This window comes from Limanda limanda, chromosome 4 (assembly GCF_963576545.1).
Source record: "Limanda limanda chromosome 4, fLimLim1.1, whole genome shotgun sequence".
Classification (NCBI taxonomy): domain Eukaryota; kingdom Metazoa; phylum Chordata; class Actinopteri; order Pleuronectiformes; family Pleuronectidae; genus Limanda; species Limanda limanda.
The window spans coordinates 9,626,396-9,640,950 of record NC_083639.1 but is presented as its reverse complement, the minus strand read 5'-3'; the positions used below and the strand labels follow the sequence as shown (position 1 = coordinate 9,640,950).

At 39.9% G+C, this 14,555-nt stretch overlaps 1 protein-coding gene across 1 annotated transcript in view; it reads left to right on the top strand.

Annotated features, from left to right (window-relative positions):
• Window positions 1-14,555, top strand: part of tex264a (testis expressed 264, ER-phagy receptor a) — a 66,756-nt gene that overhangs the window by 13,623 nt on the left and 38,578 nt on the right. Inside the window, exon 2 of the mRNA XM_061069139.1 lies at window positions 1,527-1,748. Within this exon, the coding sequence (XP_060925122.1) occupies window positions 1,527-1,748 (222 nt within the window). The remainder of the gene's footprint in view (window positions 1-1,526; window positions 1,749-14,555) is intronic.

The window sequence follows — 14,555 nt, the reverse complement described above, 5'->3', positions numbered from 1 at the left end:
TTCATTTAATCCTTACATCCAAAGAATGATTTTAGTTATTTTTAAATGAATGATAGTAATATATTTGACCCTTTGCTGCCTGTAAGTTGGAAACATTTTATTTAGACAGCTATAATTCTGTGGTAGGGTGTTGAAAATGCAGAAATGTTCACAAAAACATAAAAAACCCCATTGCTGTCTTGGTCGTTTAACAGCAGCTCCCACTCTCCATCTGAAGCTTTTCAGACAAAGTGTAAGCAAACAGATCTGAGTGGGATAATCTCTGTCAGATCCTCTTCTTACTGATAACTCGATCTGTTATAGAGACACAAATGAACACAAATTGACGCATTATAAACACCCTTAGGCCAATTTGTGTAAAACCTAAGTGACTTTGATGAAATCCAAAATCTAAAACCATTAGTCTTTTCTCAAATTGCATTCCTGCTCTCCAGCATGGATGCAATTTGAGCTACCGCATATGAGACCTGGCTGTTGGATATCTGCAACGGGATGTTCACCAGAGCCGACAGCCGTCTGTCCGGAGACACTTCCGACTACGTGAAGGTGCAACGTCTCCGCAAGTTTAAATCAAACGGCTTCTATTTTTACATCCTACATATGTGCTGACACAACAATAACTTCGGTTGTATCCTCTAATGCTCCGTCTATCTGTGGACATCTCTTTTTAATTTAAAGGCCTATTGTTCGTTATAATAATAATGAATAATAAAAGAATTACACAAACTAGCTGCAACTATTTATCTGGGATATGACGTGTGGTGAAACACTTGGTTCCATATCCTCAAATTAGAGAGACACATTTTCTACATCCTTAAAACCATCTTGCTACTGTATCTTTGTTAAGGTGGTTATGTCTTCTTTGCCATTTGTCTGCTTGCTTTTCCTCTGGTAGGATTATTTAAAAACTACTGAATTTCTCAAAACTTAGAAGGGTGGGCCAATAAAGAACACATTAACATTTGGAGTTGATTACATTAATGGGGTGGATAAAGGATTTAATTTTCCTTTCTTTAATGTGGTTATGTAATGTGCATTCCTGAAGAAATAATCCAGAGATCTTCACAAAAACATTTAGGCAAATGTAGAGTGCTAATATGAACAGTTGGAATTTGATGCCGATCCAGATAATGATCTGGATGTTTACATGCACAGGCAATGCAATATGCCCATTAAGTCGGCAATCAGCTTGGAGGCGGTATGCACTGTCTGGGTGCTCTCGGAGTTTACAAACTTTTTTGAATGTGTCTAATTCAACTTGTCACATTTCCTTATGCACAATACATTTGACTTAGTAAACTTATAGATCATTATATTTCCATCTCAAATCCCACAGAAACATGCTACAGTACAAAAATACAGTACAAGTGAATGAAAAATGCCTGTTTCTTCCAACAGCAGGAGATGGTCTTTTTTAAAGAACAATGGGAATCCACTGGTGTGAAGTGACCCATTGAAGGGTTTAGTATTTTTTGTACTTTTCATTTGATGGTTTATCCATTCATACCACCTCTCTCTCCCTTCAGAGGCCGTCAGAGAAGTGTCGCTACGTGGTGGGCAGTGTCCTGTGCGAGGGTGAAGAGAAGCCGGATGAAGAGCTGCAGAAGCTGTACGAGACGTTTGGCTTCAAGGTGTTTTCTCTTCCAGAAGTGAGCCACGCTGTGACCACCAGCTTCCCCTGCACCACACCTCTGTCCCACCTGCTGGCGCCTTACAGGGTCTACCCGAGGGTTGCTGCTTACATTGAGGTAAGAGCACTGTGTGAATACATCAGTCATTCTGAAGCTCTTTTAAGGCACCTGGCATCTGTGCAAATACGGAGCAAGGATTTGTCCCTTTATTGAAAGAGTATCCTTGAGAAGCACAGTTAAAAAGGATTTGAACAGCGAGCATATCTCCAGTGTTTTCCAGTGTTAACTTCTGAGTAAAAAGTTCCATAACAACTGTTTCATGCTCCTCTCCTTGACAAGTGTATGTCATCATATATTAAAGTAAGAGAGGAGTTATCTTTTCTTTCTAACGTCCTTTTACTGAAGTGGATAGCTTTTCACCTCGTGATCATATCTGTCCTCCTTTTCTGCTTCCCACTTGTCAAAAGACTCTCGCTCATGTGCTGTTTAATTCATCACATGAACAGATGAGGTCTTTAAAGTAGATTAAGAATAGATGACGTGGTGGGAAATGGAGGTACGTCTGAGTCCCGCTGCCCATATGCCGGGCTGCATGTCCTCAGGACAGGCCTCAAAAAGCTATTGACATTTACTGATGACATTTACACACTGGGATTCATCTAGGGACATCCCACCGCATGAATAATGCTCGACGTGCATGTCTGTCCATCTGTTTATTTAAGCATCTTTCTTTTCACAGGAGGTTAAAAGGACCCACTTCCTATTCAGAAAATGTACCATTATGTCTAGAAAATATGCGGGATGTTCTCACACGCACCTTTTTGGAGGTGGAACTTTTCTCTTATATTCAGGACAGTAGTGGATGGGGAGTTCACACAAACCTGTCCGGTGGCAAGAGGGGTCACATTCGAGTGCTGACATTCATTGGTATTCCTCTGTAATTCTGTGTTTCTGAGTCGCCTGCAAAAACCCAATGAGTGATCACCATGTAGTGTGAATGGTGCTATTACGCCTTAGGTGTAATGCTTCACTGAGTTGAATCCTCCATCTGTTGTTGTGTAGTGTCGAGCAGAGACAAGTAAAGGGGGGCGAGGACCTAGCCAATGGCATTTTTAATTGGCTGTATCCAGCTATGTCAGCATATCAAAGCCATGATTTGACCATTTTTTAAAAAGGTCTCAGCTGGTTTTCATGTTGATTGTCACCCCCAGCCCAGTCAGAGGATTATTATTTGCCATCTTCACTCTTGGCACTGACCAAGTTTAGGAAAAAAAGGGCAGAAACTATATAATACATTACGTGAATTGGGCTCCTGATCGGGATCGTCCACTCCATTCACCACCAACTGTTTCTTTTCACCTGCTAAGGAATCAAACCTCCTGCACCTTTACACTCAGGGTTGCTTCTGCACCAACCGTAGACTGTATATGCCGACATGACTTCTCTCCAAAAGTGAAGCCAAAGACCCTCCACTGCACTCTTGTGGTTGACTGCAGTATATGTGCATAAATCCCACCTTCTCCATGTTAGCAGATGGGACATGGACTAAATTAAAAAGCCACAGTGCATGTCATATATATTTTTTCTCTAGGTCTGTTTCTGTTATTTAGGTTGTTCTGCTCACACTGATGGTGAATTTTTCCAACATGCTTGTTTTTAATTTGTTATTTGATGCTATAAAACGGAGTGAAACCTCACGATTGTCAATTGACAAAGTGAAGACACAAAAGCAATGCTAGTGTGACGTTTACCATTGTAGAGTTAGGAGCTGCTTCAGTAAGAAAGACCTTATATGTTTTACCCTATATCCATTTTGTCTTTTTACTTATTTACGTTGCAGTAGTTTTATTAGTCACGATCTACAAATTCCAGTCCTATAAGAACCACTGTCTGCTCCGTTTATCGTCGTTTACCAGTGTCCTCATCTTTTTTGCAGTTTTCTCTCTGCGGTACTCTTCATATTGCAACACCCCGCATCAGAGGGCAGGACGAACTCTCTAACATGTTCACTGACACGGACTAAACGGTCTGAAGGCACGGGGAATAGCGTCTCTCTGTGTTCAAATGTAGTGGTATTCCCTTGTATAGGCTCATGTGAGGTTACATAATCGTGGTAAGTGTCAGTGTGCGTCTTTTGTGAGCATACAGTGCTGTCTATCTTGCAAGCAAGCTGATGTCCCCCATAAAGAATGGATCTCACTCGCTCACACTTGTCTCGAGGCAGAACGGCTTGTTGCAGTCCACCAGTTGACCTGAGTTATGTGACCGGTTGTTAAGGAGGTGCTCTTGTTTAGCAGATATGCTGATAACACACCAACATCCAGTTAGAGTTGGGGAGTGGCGAGTGCACTATGCGTACCAGCTCCAGCAAGGCTAATGAATAATGGATTGTGGCTTAGAGAGGCTTGGTGTAGAGGATGGTATGTGAATGTGTGCGTATTTAATGTAAGTATGATTAATAGAGTAGGTTTGTAGTCTTTGGGACATGGAAAGGAGGGAGACACTAGTGTGACGTAACCTTGCGCTGAACTGTATTTGCCGTGGCTCTATCTGGGTTATTTCAGTGCCGCAGCTGAACCAAGGTGACGAGAACAATGAGATAGAAATAAAACAGCGAATTGAGAGCCGTAAAACCAGAGCAGCAGCTAGAAGCTAACCAAAACTACCATCACACACTGTTGTGAAATATTGATTTGTGTGCTTCTTTAAGGCTTGAAATTCTCAGTCAAGCTATGTAAACCAGTGCTTCCCATGAAACTATGGAGGTGGACCAGGTGAGGTAGGATTACTTTCTGGTTCCATGTCTAGTCAAGTGTTTTCTCAGGGACTCTGATCCTCCTCCTGGCTTCCTATAGTGCTTCATTTATCACAGAGCAGGTCAAATACATTACTGCCCCTTTTCACTTGAACGCCTTTGTCTCCGGTCCAGCACCACAACCAGCTTCCTGTGCCTTCTCTCTTCCACGTACATCACATACTCACAAACACACACACTACCCTGTACTCTTGCTACCCTAAGTCTAACTTAAACGTGAACCTTTAAACACACAACATGTAACATTGTCCGCTAGGGGTTTCTCAATCAAAACAATATCAAAGTGCTAGTTCGATAATGTTGTGAAGCAGCGTTGAATCATGGTCACGGATGAGGTAATGTATTAAAGTTTTATTCACGTTATGCACAGGTCGGCACCGAAAAAATTGTAACCCATTAAGAATAATTGATTGATTGATTATTAATTTAAGCCTCGGAAAACACATTGAGGAATATGACCCTCATTTACAATGGTGCCATGAAGAGTTGATACATTGAAGAGTTAATACATTGAATAAATAAGAATGAAATAAATATGCATATATATACAGAAATACAAGGGAAAAGGTCAAACTTTTTTTTATTTTTTTTTGTTGCATAATGTTTTTGTTGCACTGTTTGCATTATAAATGCAAACATTGGGAGGAACAAACAGCTTACTGGCTAACTGGCTAGCAGTGTGGTTTCCCTTTGCCATACTGGTTTTCCACAGATGTTATAGCAGAGGGGAAAACCCCCGGTTAAAGTGGAAAAAATATTGTTAAATGTTAAAATTAGGGATTTCTCTGGAAAATATCTATGATAATGTCAGTCAACAATATATATATCTTATAGGTATCAACGTTTTATGTAGAAGTTGTAGCCCTTTAAAGTTATGAGCACCAGCAGTACAACGCCATGTATACTCACAAATGCCTACTCCTGATCATTTTAGTGTGTTGATAGTAATCTGATGGTATCAATGGGTTTGTGGTATCAGTGGAATATCTCAGATTTTAATAATCTGTGTTGAGCAGCTGTGTATTCACATTTAACAAATGAAAAAGCGCAGAATGAGCGGCTATGACCACAGGTTGCTTGGGATTGTATTGTCTCTTGGTTAAAAAGGCAGGTGATGAAAGAGGTCAACAATTAATAGATAAAGAAGTAGCTGTTGCACTGTATTAAATTGCTTGGCCAAGCTCTGTGTGAGCTTTGTGAAACCTTTTCAGGACCTAAAGAATAAAAGCAAACAATCATCTGGGTTTTAATTTGGTGGCCGGCTCAGACAATCCCAGTAGTCCTAGTCCCTGTGAGCAGAAACAAGATGAAAAACCGATAGCTCCTGCCCATTTGTTATCCATTTATCAGAATCAGGCTTCACGCAGAATAAAAGCACAATAAATTCCCCCTCATTACATTTTTGATTAAACCAAAGTTTTGTTTGTGTGACTTGTCTGACAGCACTTAAAATATTCAAGGGCAATTTGTTGATGTTGCAGTTAGGAAATCGTTTTATTTTTATTTTTCCTGCATCATTCTCTACTCAGCACCTCATGGTGACGATGCAGGATTTTAGATTTTACATGGCAAATTTAACCTAGTCTATTTAGCCTGAAATCGAAGAGGCTTATAAAATAAAACACATTTTTATGAAAATTAATAATTAGGTGAAAGGTAATGTTTGACACCTGATGTGCGGAACCTCGATAATGTGGCTCCATCTCCTTGTTGAACATCCTTCTAAAAAGCTTAATTTTCACGGGGACAGTAATAAATAAAGTAATATATATATATATATATATATATATATATATGGCTGCCATGTATCAACCACTGCAGTGAAGTTGAATTTTTGTGTTCATCTCAGTCCAAACGGTGGCAACTAAATGTGTCTATTTTCACCTGTTTTGAGTCACTGGTCCCTTCACGCTCTTCTACAGTGGACTTCAGATTCCTCACCTCCATCATGCTCATGGTTTATTCACCAGCCACTCTTCCTCATCTTCTTTGATGTTATTATTTGTTGAATTAAATATAGAAAATTTGTTTGGCTTGTCCACAGCATTTATATTTCATGCAATAGCCTGATTAGGGGTTAGCCAGTGGAACTGCGCTTATTCCCTCCCTGTGTATCCGCCGAGTAAACAACAGCCAAGATGCCCTTCGCTCTGCTCAGACGCCTCTGTGGATGAATATAAATGTGACAGTCGCTGTTTTGGGACTGAACATATACCAGAATGGATTGTGAACTATGGAGCTGTATTGTTTGTATTTGCTGTTACTGTCATTGAGGTTTGCTCTCAACAAATAGGAATATTCTCAAATACTCTATTCTTAGCATATTGCATCTTGTCTGTCTGTCTGTATGTTCCTCTTTGTGTCTGAAACTATTTGCTGCTTGTCAAGTCAACCAGCCTTATAGTCAATGAAGAATTAGAACACCTGTAGAACACCACCGCTCATTCTATCAGTCTGCATCTTTAATAAAACCCCTGTACACATAGACCCATTTATTATTGATAACCCTTAATCAAAACGGTGGTGATACATCAAATTATTTTCCTGACAACGAGAGGTACAGGAATCCTCCCACTCACTCTGAATATCACGCTTCACATCTTCTGTGATCGAGCTGACAGAGCTGAGTGCAGGTACCGCTTTGAGGGTGGAATGGTTTTTTCCTTCATTCAGTGGCATATTGACTTGTCCTCTAGGCCCATAGATGATATAGATTACCATTATTATCTCTGGATTATTTTGAGGAATTGTTCAGATGTTCTCCTTTTCAACTTTTGTCCAATCATCTCTAACTGTTCATGCACAAATGATATGATGATGTTTGGACATGTTTGGGTCTAGACTGTCTCTGAAGTTGTGGTGGTGGCGGCAGCTGATTGTGGACTATGATTACAACAAGACAGCCTGATATACAATACGCCTACTCAATATAACTCCTCAATTCATTTTTCATTGCTGCTCCCTTCATCTCTATCAGACATTTTCTTATCTATAGATACTGTAAACATTGAAACACTTTTTTCTCATTATGTTACAAACTGTTCCTTCTAATCAATGTTGTAAATACTGTTATTTTGTTGACGTGTTCAGTTTACACACAGATTCGACTGCACTTCTGTCCGTGGCTCTCTCTGAAGTGTGCAGTGCATCGACACTGGTGTTGGCCCTTATCACCAAAAGCTCCGATTGAATCTTGTCGTCACTTCAAGTTGTCATCTTCATTGGTGTCTTATATGTCTATTGCATCTCTTTTCTCATGCACAAGATATTTTAATTTTTCATGTTGTAGTTTTGCGCCTGTAGTGTGTTAAAGACATCATCAATGCTCCCACTCACTCGCAGAGAATCCTCTGGATTTCTGCTGAAATATCAAGTGGGTTCATTCTAACATTATCTAGAGGTTTCACGAGGGGGGCTGCCAGGAAGGAGCTTAGAAAGCTAAAAAATATATATTATTCGTTTTTTGTGCAACTAATTTCCTCCTCTGCCTGATTCAGACCAACCAACAGATGCTTTGTTACGTCCCCACAAGCACTTGGAAGCTTACCTGAGCTCACGTTATGGAAATCTGTGGAATAAAAAGAAATTGTTTACAATATGGTGCCTTCAGGCTGAGAGAGAAAAAAAGAAAAGAATCCATGAGTTTACTTTAGTTGAGGAAAAATAGAACAACGTGATGCTATCTGATTATCATGATAATACCCATGAGGCACTCTTTTATCCAGGAGACCAAAGAGCCAAAAGCAGCATCATTGGCCCACGCTATTAGCATCGTTTTACCTGCAGCATCATCAGCCATGAAGAGGCTTTCCACGCTTCTACATGGACCCTCGCAACTGCTTTTGTCACGTGGTTAAACCTTTAAACCAGCCCAAAGGGGAAATTGGGGGAGGGCGTGGCAGACTCGCACCTGCTTTGATCCTCTCCAGCCCCACTACATCTTTAATGCCTCCTATAGGCCCAGGGCGCCGACAGCGTAACTGCTTTCTGTTCAGCACTTTCTGCGTGGGAAGGCGCAGAATGGCAGGGGTTGTGGCTGCAACGCCATCAAAGCGCAGAAAGCAAAGTGAGAGTCGATAAGTGATGTGTGAGTCTGCGAGCGAGCATGTGTCTCTGTGACTGATTGCTCGGGAGCTCGGTGAAAATTTGAGTTGGAGGAGGTACATGCCTCTGTGCTCTCTGTGTATGTGTGTGTGCTTTAAAATGCAGGCTCTGGTGAGAGCAAGATAAGTCTCTTTCATTATTAATGTTGTCATTCCACACCATTGTTCCTTCCATTACATTTTTATTGGTTAACACAAGCTTCTTGTTACTTGAAGGCTCTCAAAAATAATAACCTTAACACAACAGTCCAGAGCTGGAGGCAGGTCCCTGACCCACAAAGCTTCATCTCTTCTGTTTACAATTAATATGCTTTGTTATCCCTTCAGTCTGCCGTTTTTTTACTGACTGTCTGAGGAGGAAACACTCTGGTGATCGTGTGTTAAACTATATTTAGCCACCAAGTGATGCTGATGACAGTTTCATCACTTCTCTCTTTTCTTTCTGACAAAGAGAGGACTATAATGTGCTGAAGTCCTCGGCACACTCCGGGATTTTTCTGTCCTGCTGTTCCAGGTTTCAGTAGCCTTAATATTCACTTCTTATTCAGCACCTTGTCCTTAGTCTACTCCAAAGAATTTGAACAATCAGTTTGGGACGATGTTACTTAAATTCCTAAACTAAGCCAACTTTAACATACATTTGTACCCAATTACTATGAAAAATTATGAAGATGAATTGGTTCTTAATGATTGTTTTCTTAATGTACAGTATTGCAAGGACTGGGTGGTGGTTTGAAAACAATCAGCAGCTCCTTCAATGTTAAAAGTGGGATCATTCCACTTATTCCATTCCGAAAAGCAGCTTTAGCAAATAGGATTAGAAAATGCATTGTATTTGGCATATTTTGGCATAGTCAACAATTGCTTGATTATTGCTCAAACACATAATGAATCATTATTTCAGTGGAAGCATTTGCTCTTGGTACTTTAGGTTTAAGTTTTTGAACCCTATCTAAAGACAAACAGTTCAATGTGATGGGAACTGTCCTAAATATAGTCACTCAATATACAATTATTTCTCTTAATCTCTTGGTTAGGATAACATCCTTTAGTTTACAATCAGGGTTATTACTATTATTTACTCAAAATTCATAATCCTGGGGTCTTGTAGTGACCATACACTCTCTTGGTCTTCAGAGTCAGATTCTCAAGTACTTTCTGAGAAGTGCATGCCTGTTGTAATAATAATAATATTAATAATTATAATAATAATATTGATTTATTTATTGGCGCCTTTCTCAGCCCTTGAGGTCATCTTACATGGCAGAGATGTGAGGAAGGCTACATCCACACTAATATATTTTTTAAATAATAATGTAATTATGTAATGTTATAATACGTAATAAGCTTCTTATTAAGTTGATCATTTATCCCAAAACAATGATTGGATTTTAGAGAATTCAAAGAAAAATGGGGATTTAAAAGAATGACCAAAGCCTGAGTGACAAAAGCTCCTGTCATATGCTGTGTTAGAGAGGTGGACAAGTTCTGAAGCACAAGACATTTATCCGTTCAGCGTTGGCAAAAGTCAAGGCAACGGCATACATCAAGTCAGCAATGTGACCAATCTTCCTGCCCCATTGCGTATCCATCTTTCTCATGTACAAGCAGAGGAAATGGCTGACGATAATCAATGAGTGTGTGTGCTCTGGATCATGAAAGTCTTTGTACACATCCTCTTTCCATCATCCAGTCGGAGGAGCAGATCGCGCTGTGGCTGCACGCACAGCAGTCAACAGCAGCATAATCATTAACCCTGACAATTGCAGTAATTTGCCTTCCCAATAAATCCAAGCAGATGGCGACTCTGTTATCAATATCTGAATATCAATAACTCTTTCGAACACGGGACTCGAGTCCAATAAAAATGACGCCTAATTGGAGTTGTGGGTGGTACAGTGTTTGTCAATGGCTTCAACCTCTCATCACTAATCACCAATCAAACTGACAAAATATATGGACAGGTAGATTCAACCAACACACCTCCGTCTAGGGAGGTTGAATCACACCTTCAAGTCCAGCTGTTTCCTGCTTTATGCAAGTGATATTATTTCATTTGTTGGGAGCTTAGCATCAGCTTGGAATGAAACACTAAGGCACAGAACAACTTTACAAGTGCCACTTGATTAATTTTTTTTAGCTCTTAAATGTCTGGAAAGAATCAGAAAGGTTTCTTGTTGCACTGAAGGAGGCATCTGTTTCTGCACAAATCACTTTGTGGCAGTGAAAGTTGTGTTCATTTAGATGTAAAGGTCGTCACCTCGGCTTGTTATCGGCTGTGTGTGTGAGGAAGAGGCTGCTGCGGCTTCTCCTAATGATTGGCATCTTGTCAAGATTTCTCCCAACATGTTTTGATTCATGACCAGGTGTCACTGCCACTGTAACATGTGGATGTGATTCACTGACCTTGACAAATTTGCTCTCTGTATCAGACAAACTGAATTGGTATATCCTTCCCCCCGTGGAGCCACAAACAATCTTCGGTCACTTGTGTGTGTTTGAGAATGTATCGTGCACTTCTTTGAATTCATCTGAAGGAATAAATGTACAGTGACTGTGAAAGAAGCTTCATGCTGCTGATGAGGAGACTGTCTGAGTTTCTCTCTTTACTCCATTGGTTCAAAGTTAAAATTTCTTGTGTCCATTTTCCAGTGAAACATTGCCGTTCTTCAGTAGTAGAAAGTAACTGGGTACTCAAGTTAGTACAAATGTGACGTACTTTTCTACTGTATTTCAATGTAATGCTACATTTTATTTTACAATTTTAGTTACTAATTAGTAACTTTCGCTCTCTGTATCAGACAGAATTGCTCATAATACTCATGTATGTTTACTTATGAAAGGTCTTTCTTTTTCATGCAAGACTTTTACAAGGATTTGAACACTTCTTTCATTCAACTCTGCTGTTGTTTCTCGACAGACTTGAAACTCACCATCTTGTTTACACAAAAGTTAAAACCTCAGCATGTCTCTCTGAGGGCGTAGAATCCAATTCTCTATCGTGTACAGCCGAACGTTGCCCTGGAAACAACGATTCTCGCGGTAGTGCTGTTGGGTTTAAACATACCTTTTTCTCAAATTTAATAACCCACCACTGTCGCTGACCTTTGACTTAATACACCTAATTTCTATACCTAATAATACTATATTGACTCAAGCAATATTCAAGCTCACTGGACTTCCCCATCTATTTTTCTATGCACTTTAATTTGATCCATTTCTATTAAACATGATATTCATATTCAAATAGCAGAAAAAGTGTCTCTTTATGATCTATGATCCCATCAAATAAAGACAAGATGAGGTAAAAGCAGACAAAAATATATAATTTGCACCTACCGAGTAATTTTCTCTTGGAATCCTCTTTGTGATTGAAAATCTAGTGAATTGGTAGAAGACTCAGAAGCTCGATGTATTGAATAAAAGAAATATAAACTATTTAAGTTAACACCATGTAATGCCACCCAGTTCTAAAGACTGTCCTTTGCAGGGTGTATTTAAATTCATTACTCCTCACAAGACCTACATTGTAGAACCCGATTACCTCTGTCCCAATAAGATAGACTATGAAACACAGATAGGCACTTTGTTATAGTTATTTCCTTTATAACATCTCTCCTCTAGAAACAGATGGTGAACAATTTTTTACGGTGAAAGACATTTATGTGGGTGACCTGTGCACAGAGCCTCTGCCTAATACTAGACAGTCCTGATAACCCAATAAGATGAGAAAAATACCTAAAGAAGGAGAAAATACCCTCAAAATGCCCTCACAAAATTCTGTTTGTGTGTCAAGTAGCCTGCTCATCAGATAGCTCAGTGCGGCTTATTGACTTGATTTCATCTTATTACATCCAGCGAAGGCCGCAAGGACATCTTGGCCTTTAAACTAAAGTTCATGGCCTTTAAGAAGCAATTCTCTGTAGGAACTTTGGGCTCAGTCTAATTCTGTCTGTTGTAAAGAAGCAGACTGTGCAAGATCGGGCACATCTTTGCATCATCATCATCACAGACGGTGCACCGTGCAATACTCAGCTTAAATATGGGAACAAAGCAGAGTGAGGAGACAAGTAAAGAGCTACATAAAATGAACATCACTGTTACTAACTCCAGCTGACTCTGAAGAGGCCGGTTCTCAGGATTTAAATGAACCACAATTGTATTTCTGTCCCCCAATAGACTAAAAATCTATTCATTCATTTATGGACTACGTGTCTTCATTAGCAGCTGACCTATGTAAAGGAAATATGTGGTATTTAATAATACCCACATTTAAAAATCCAAGATGATATACTTTTATTTTCTAAACTGTTATCTAATTTCTGCCAGAATTCAATGGCATTGTATGCCAAATACTTCCTTCAGTTCAAACGTTTATTTGCACTGGCAGAATATAGAGGAAAACAATAGGCAGGACAAATTCTTTCTTGACCATTAGTCATAATGTAACACATTGACCCAGCAGCAATATACTGTGTGTCTAAACTACTAAAGAGACTCAACGGTTCAGTAACTCTTGTCCATGCAGGCAAAAGCCAAAACTGACATATGCACATTGTTAAGTATTTGCTGTCTGTTGCATCAGATTATTGTTAAGGGGACTTTTACAAAACCAGCAAGACAAATTGCAAGAGTAGATATTTTAAAATATCATAGATATTCTGTCTTTACTGTGTGTGAAATCTGACTTTACTATATTTAAAACTCTCAAGTCAGTCAAGTCATTTTTCACTTCAATCAAAGTCTTTATATCTGCCCCCAGCTGATGGTCAAACCTTGATCTCCATCTCACATACGTATCCCTGACCTCCAGGTACAAAGTGTATTTTCCTATGGACCACATGAATCAAGTCTCTTCTCAGTCAGAGTCATTCTGCCTCTCTGGCTGTTTGGCACTGGAAAGGCCGTACACTTGCCTCACCACTGCAGGTGAGCAAATATTAAATAGATGCCAGATTACTGAGAGAGACCTCTCTGGGTGGAACATACGGCAGCTAATCCCCAGCCCTCTGGCTGCTGAGACACAGGAGCAGAGGTGTCAAAAGAGATCAGCTGTTGACATTTCCTAAAATGCATTACAAGTTTCGCTTCTCTGTCACTTGATTATATCTCCACGTCGGCGACAGCTGTAGCCGGAGGGTTATGTTTTCAGGTTGTCCATCCGTCTGTCTCTCTCAACAACACCATGAGGGAATTTCTTCAAAGGTTAATTTGGCCTTAACAGTGAATATTTGGCCAAAACTCATGAAATCCTGCATTGGTAATGACTAAATACACTTAATACCTTTCATTAAATTTCGTCAATAACTAGTTACGGACAGACTTGGATGTAACTTGACATACGGCCGTGAGGTGGCAATTCTGGTTTCACTTCTGTTGTAATGCCGCAGACCTATTTTTCTGTGTGTTTGTGAATTTGTTATCCAGTGGATGCAGGGCATATGTTAAGTAGCCACACAGACACGCACTGGCCTTTAGGCACCTCCGAACAAACAGCATAGGAAAGCAGCAACATTATGGTGGGAAACAGGGCATGCTGTCTTCATGTTGTGAAAGTGGAAATATTCTGCTAGCACTGCAGGATGCTCTGTAAATGCTACTTGCTCTGCGATGATGCTTTGATTCTCGTCTCCTTTATTTGAGATTCTGTCTGTGCTTTACCTCAATCAAATTGCAGTTGATAAAATAGAGCCTGAATCTCTAATGGGTGCTGTTATATAATACTTTTTGCTGAATGAATAGAGGTCAATGATAGTATGGCAGACACGGGGGTCAACTTCACTGCCCACTTGCTGCTCTGACATCTTTGGAAAAATGTTGAATCTTCAACGGGGCAACATCTTACATCAGATGTCATGTCTCTCGTGTGAAAGTACTTTTTCTCACACTTTGTTCTCCCTCTCTTTTTTCCCAGGTGACTTCTCAATCCATTTTACTTCCTTACCTGTGGTCCACTCTGTTGGTCTCCATGAGAAAGAAAATGGCATAATGCTTTTAATACGTCCT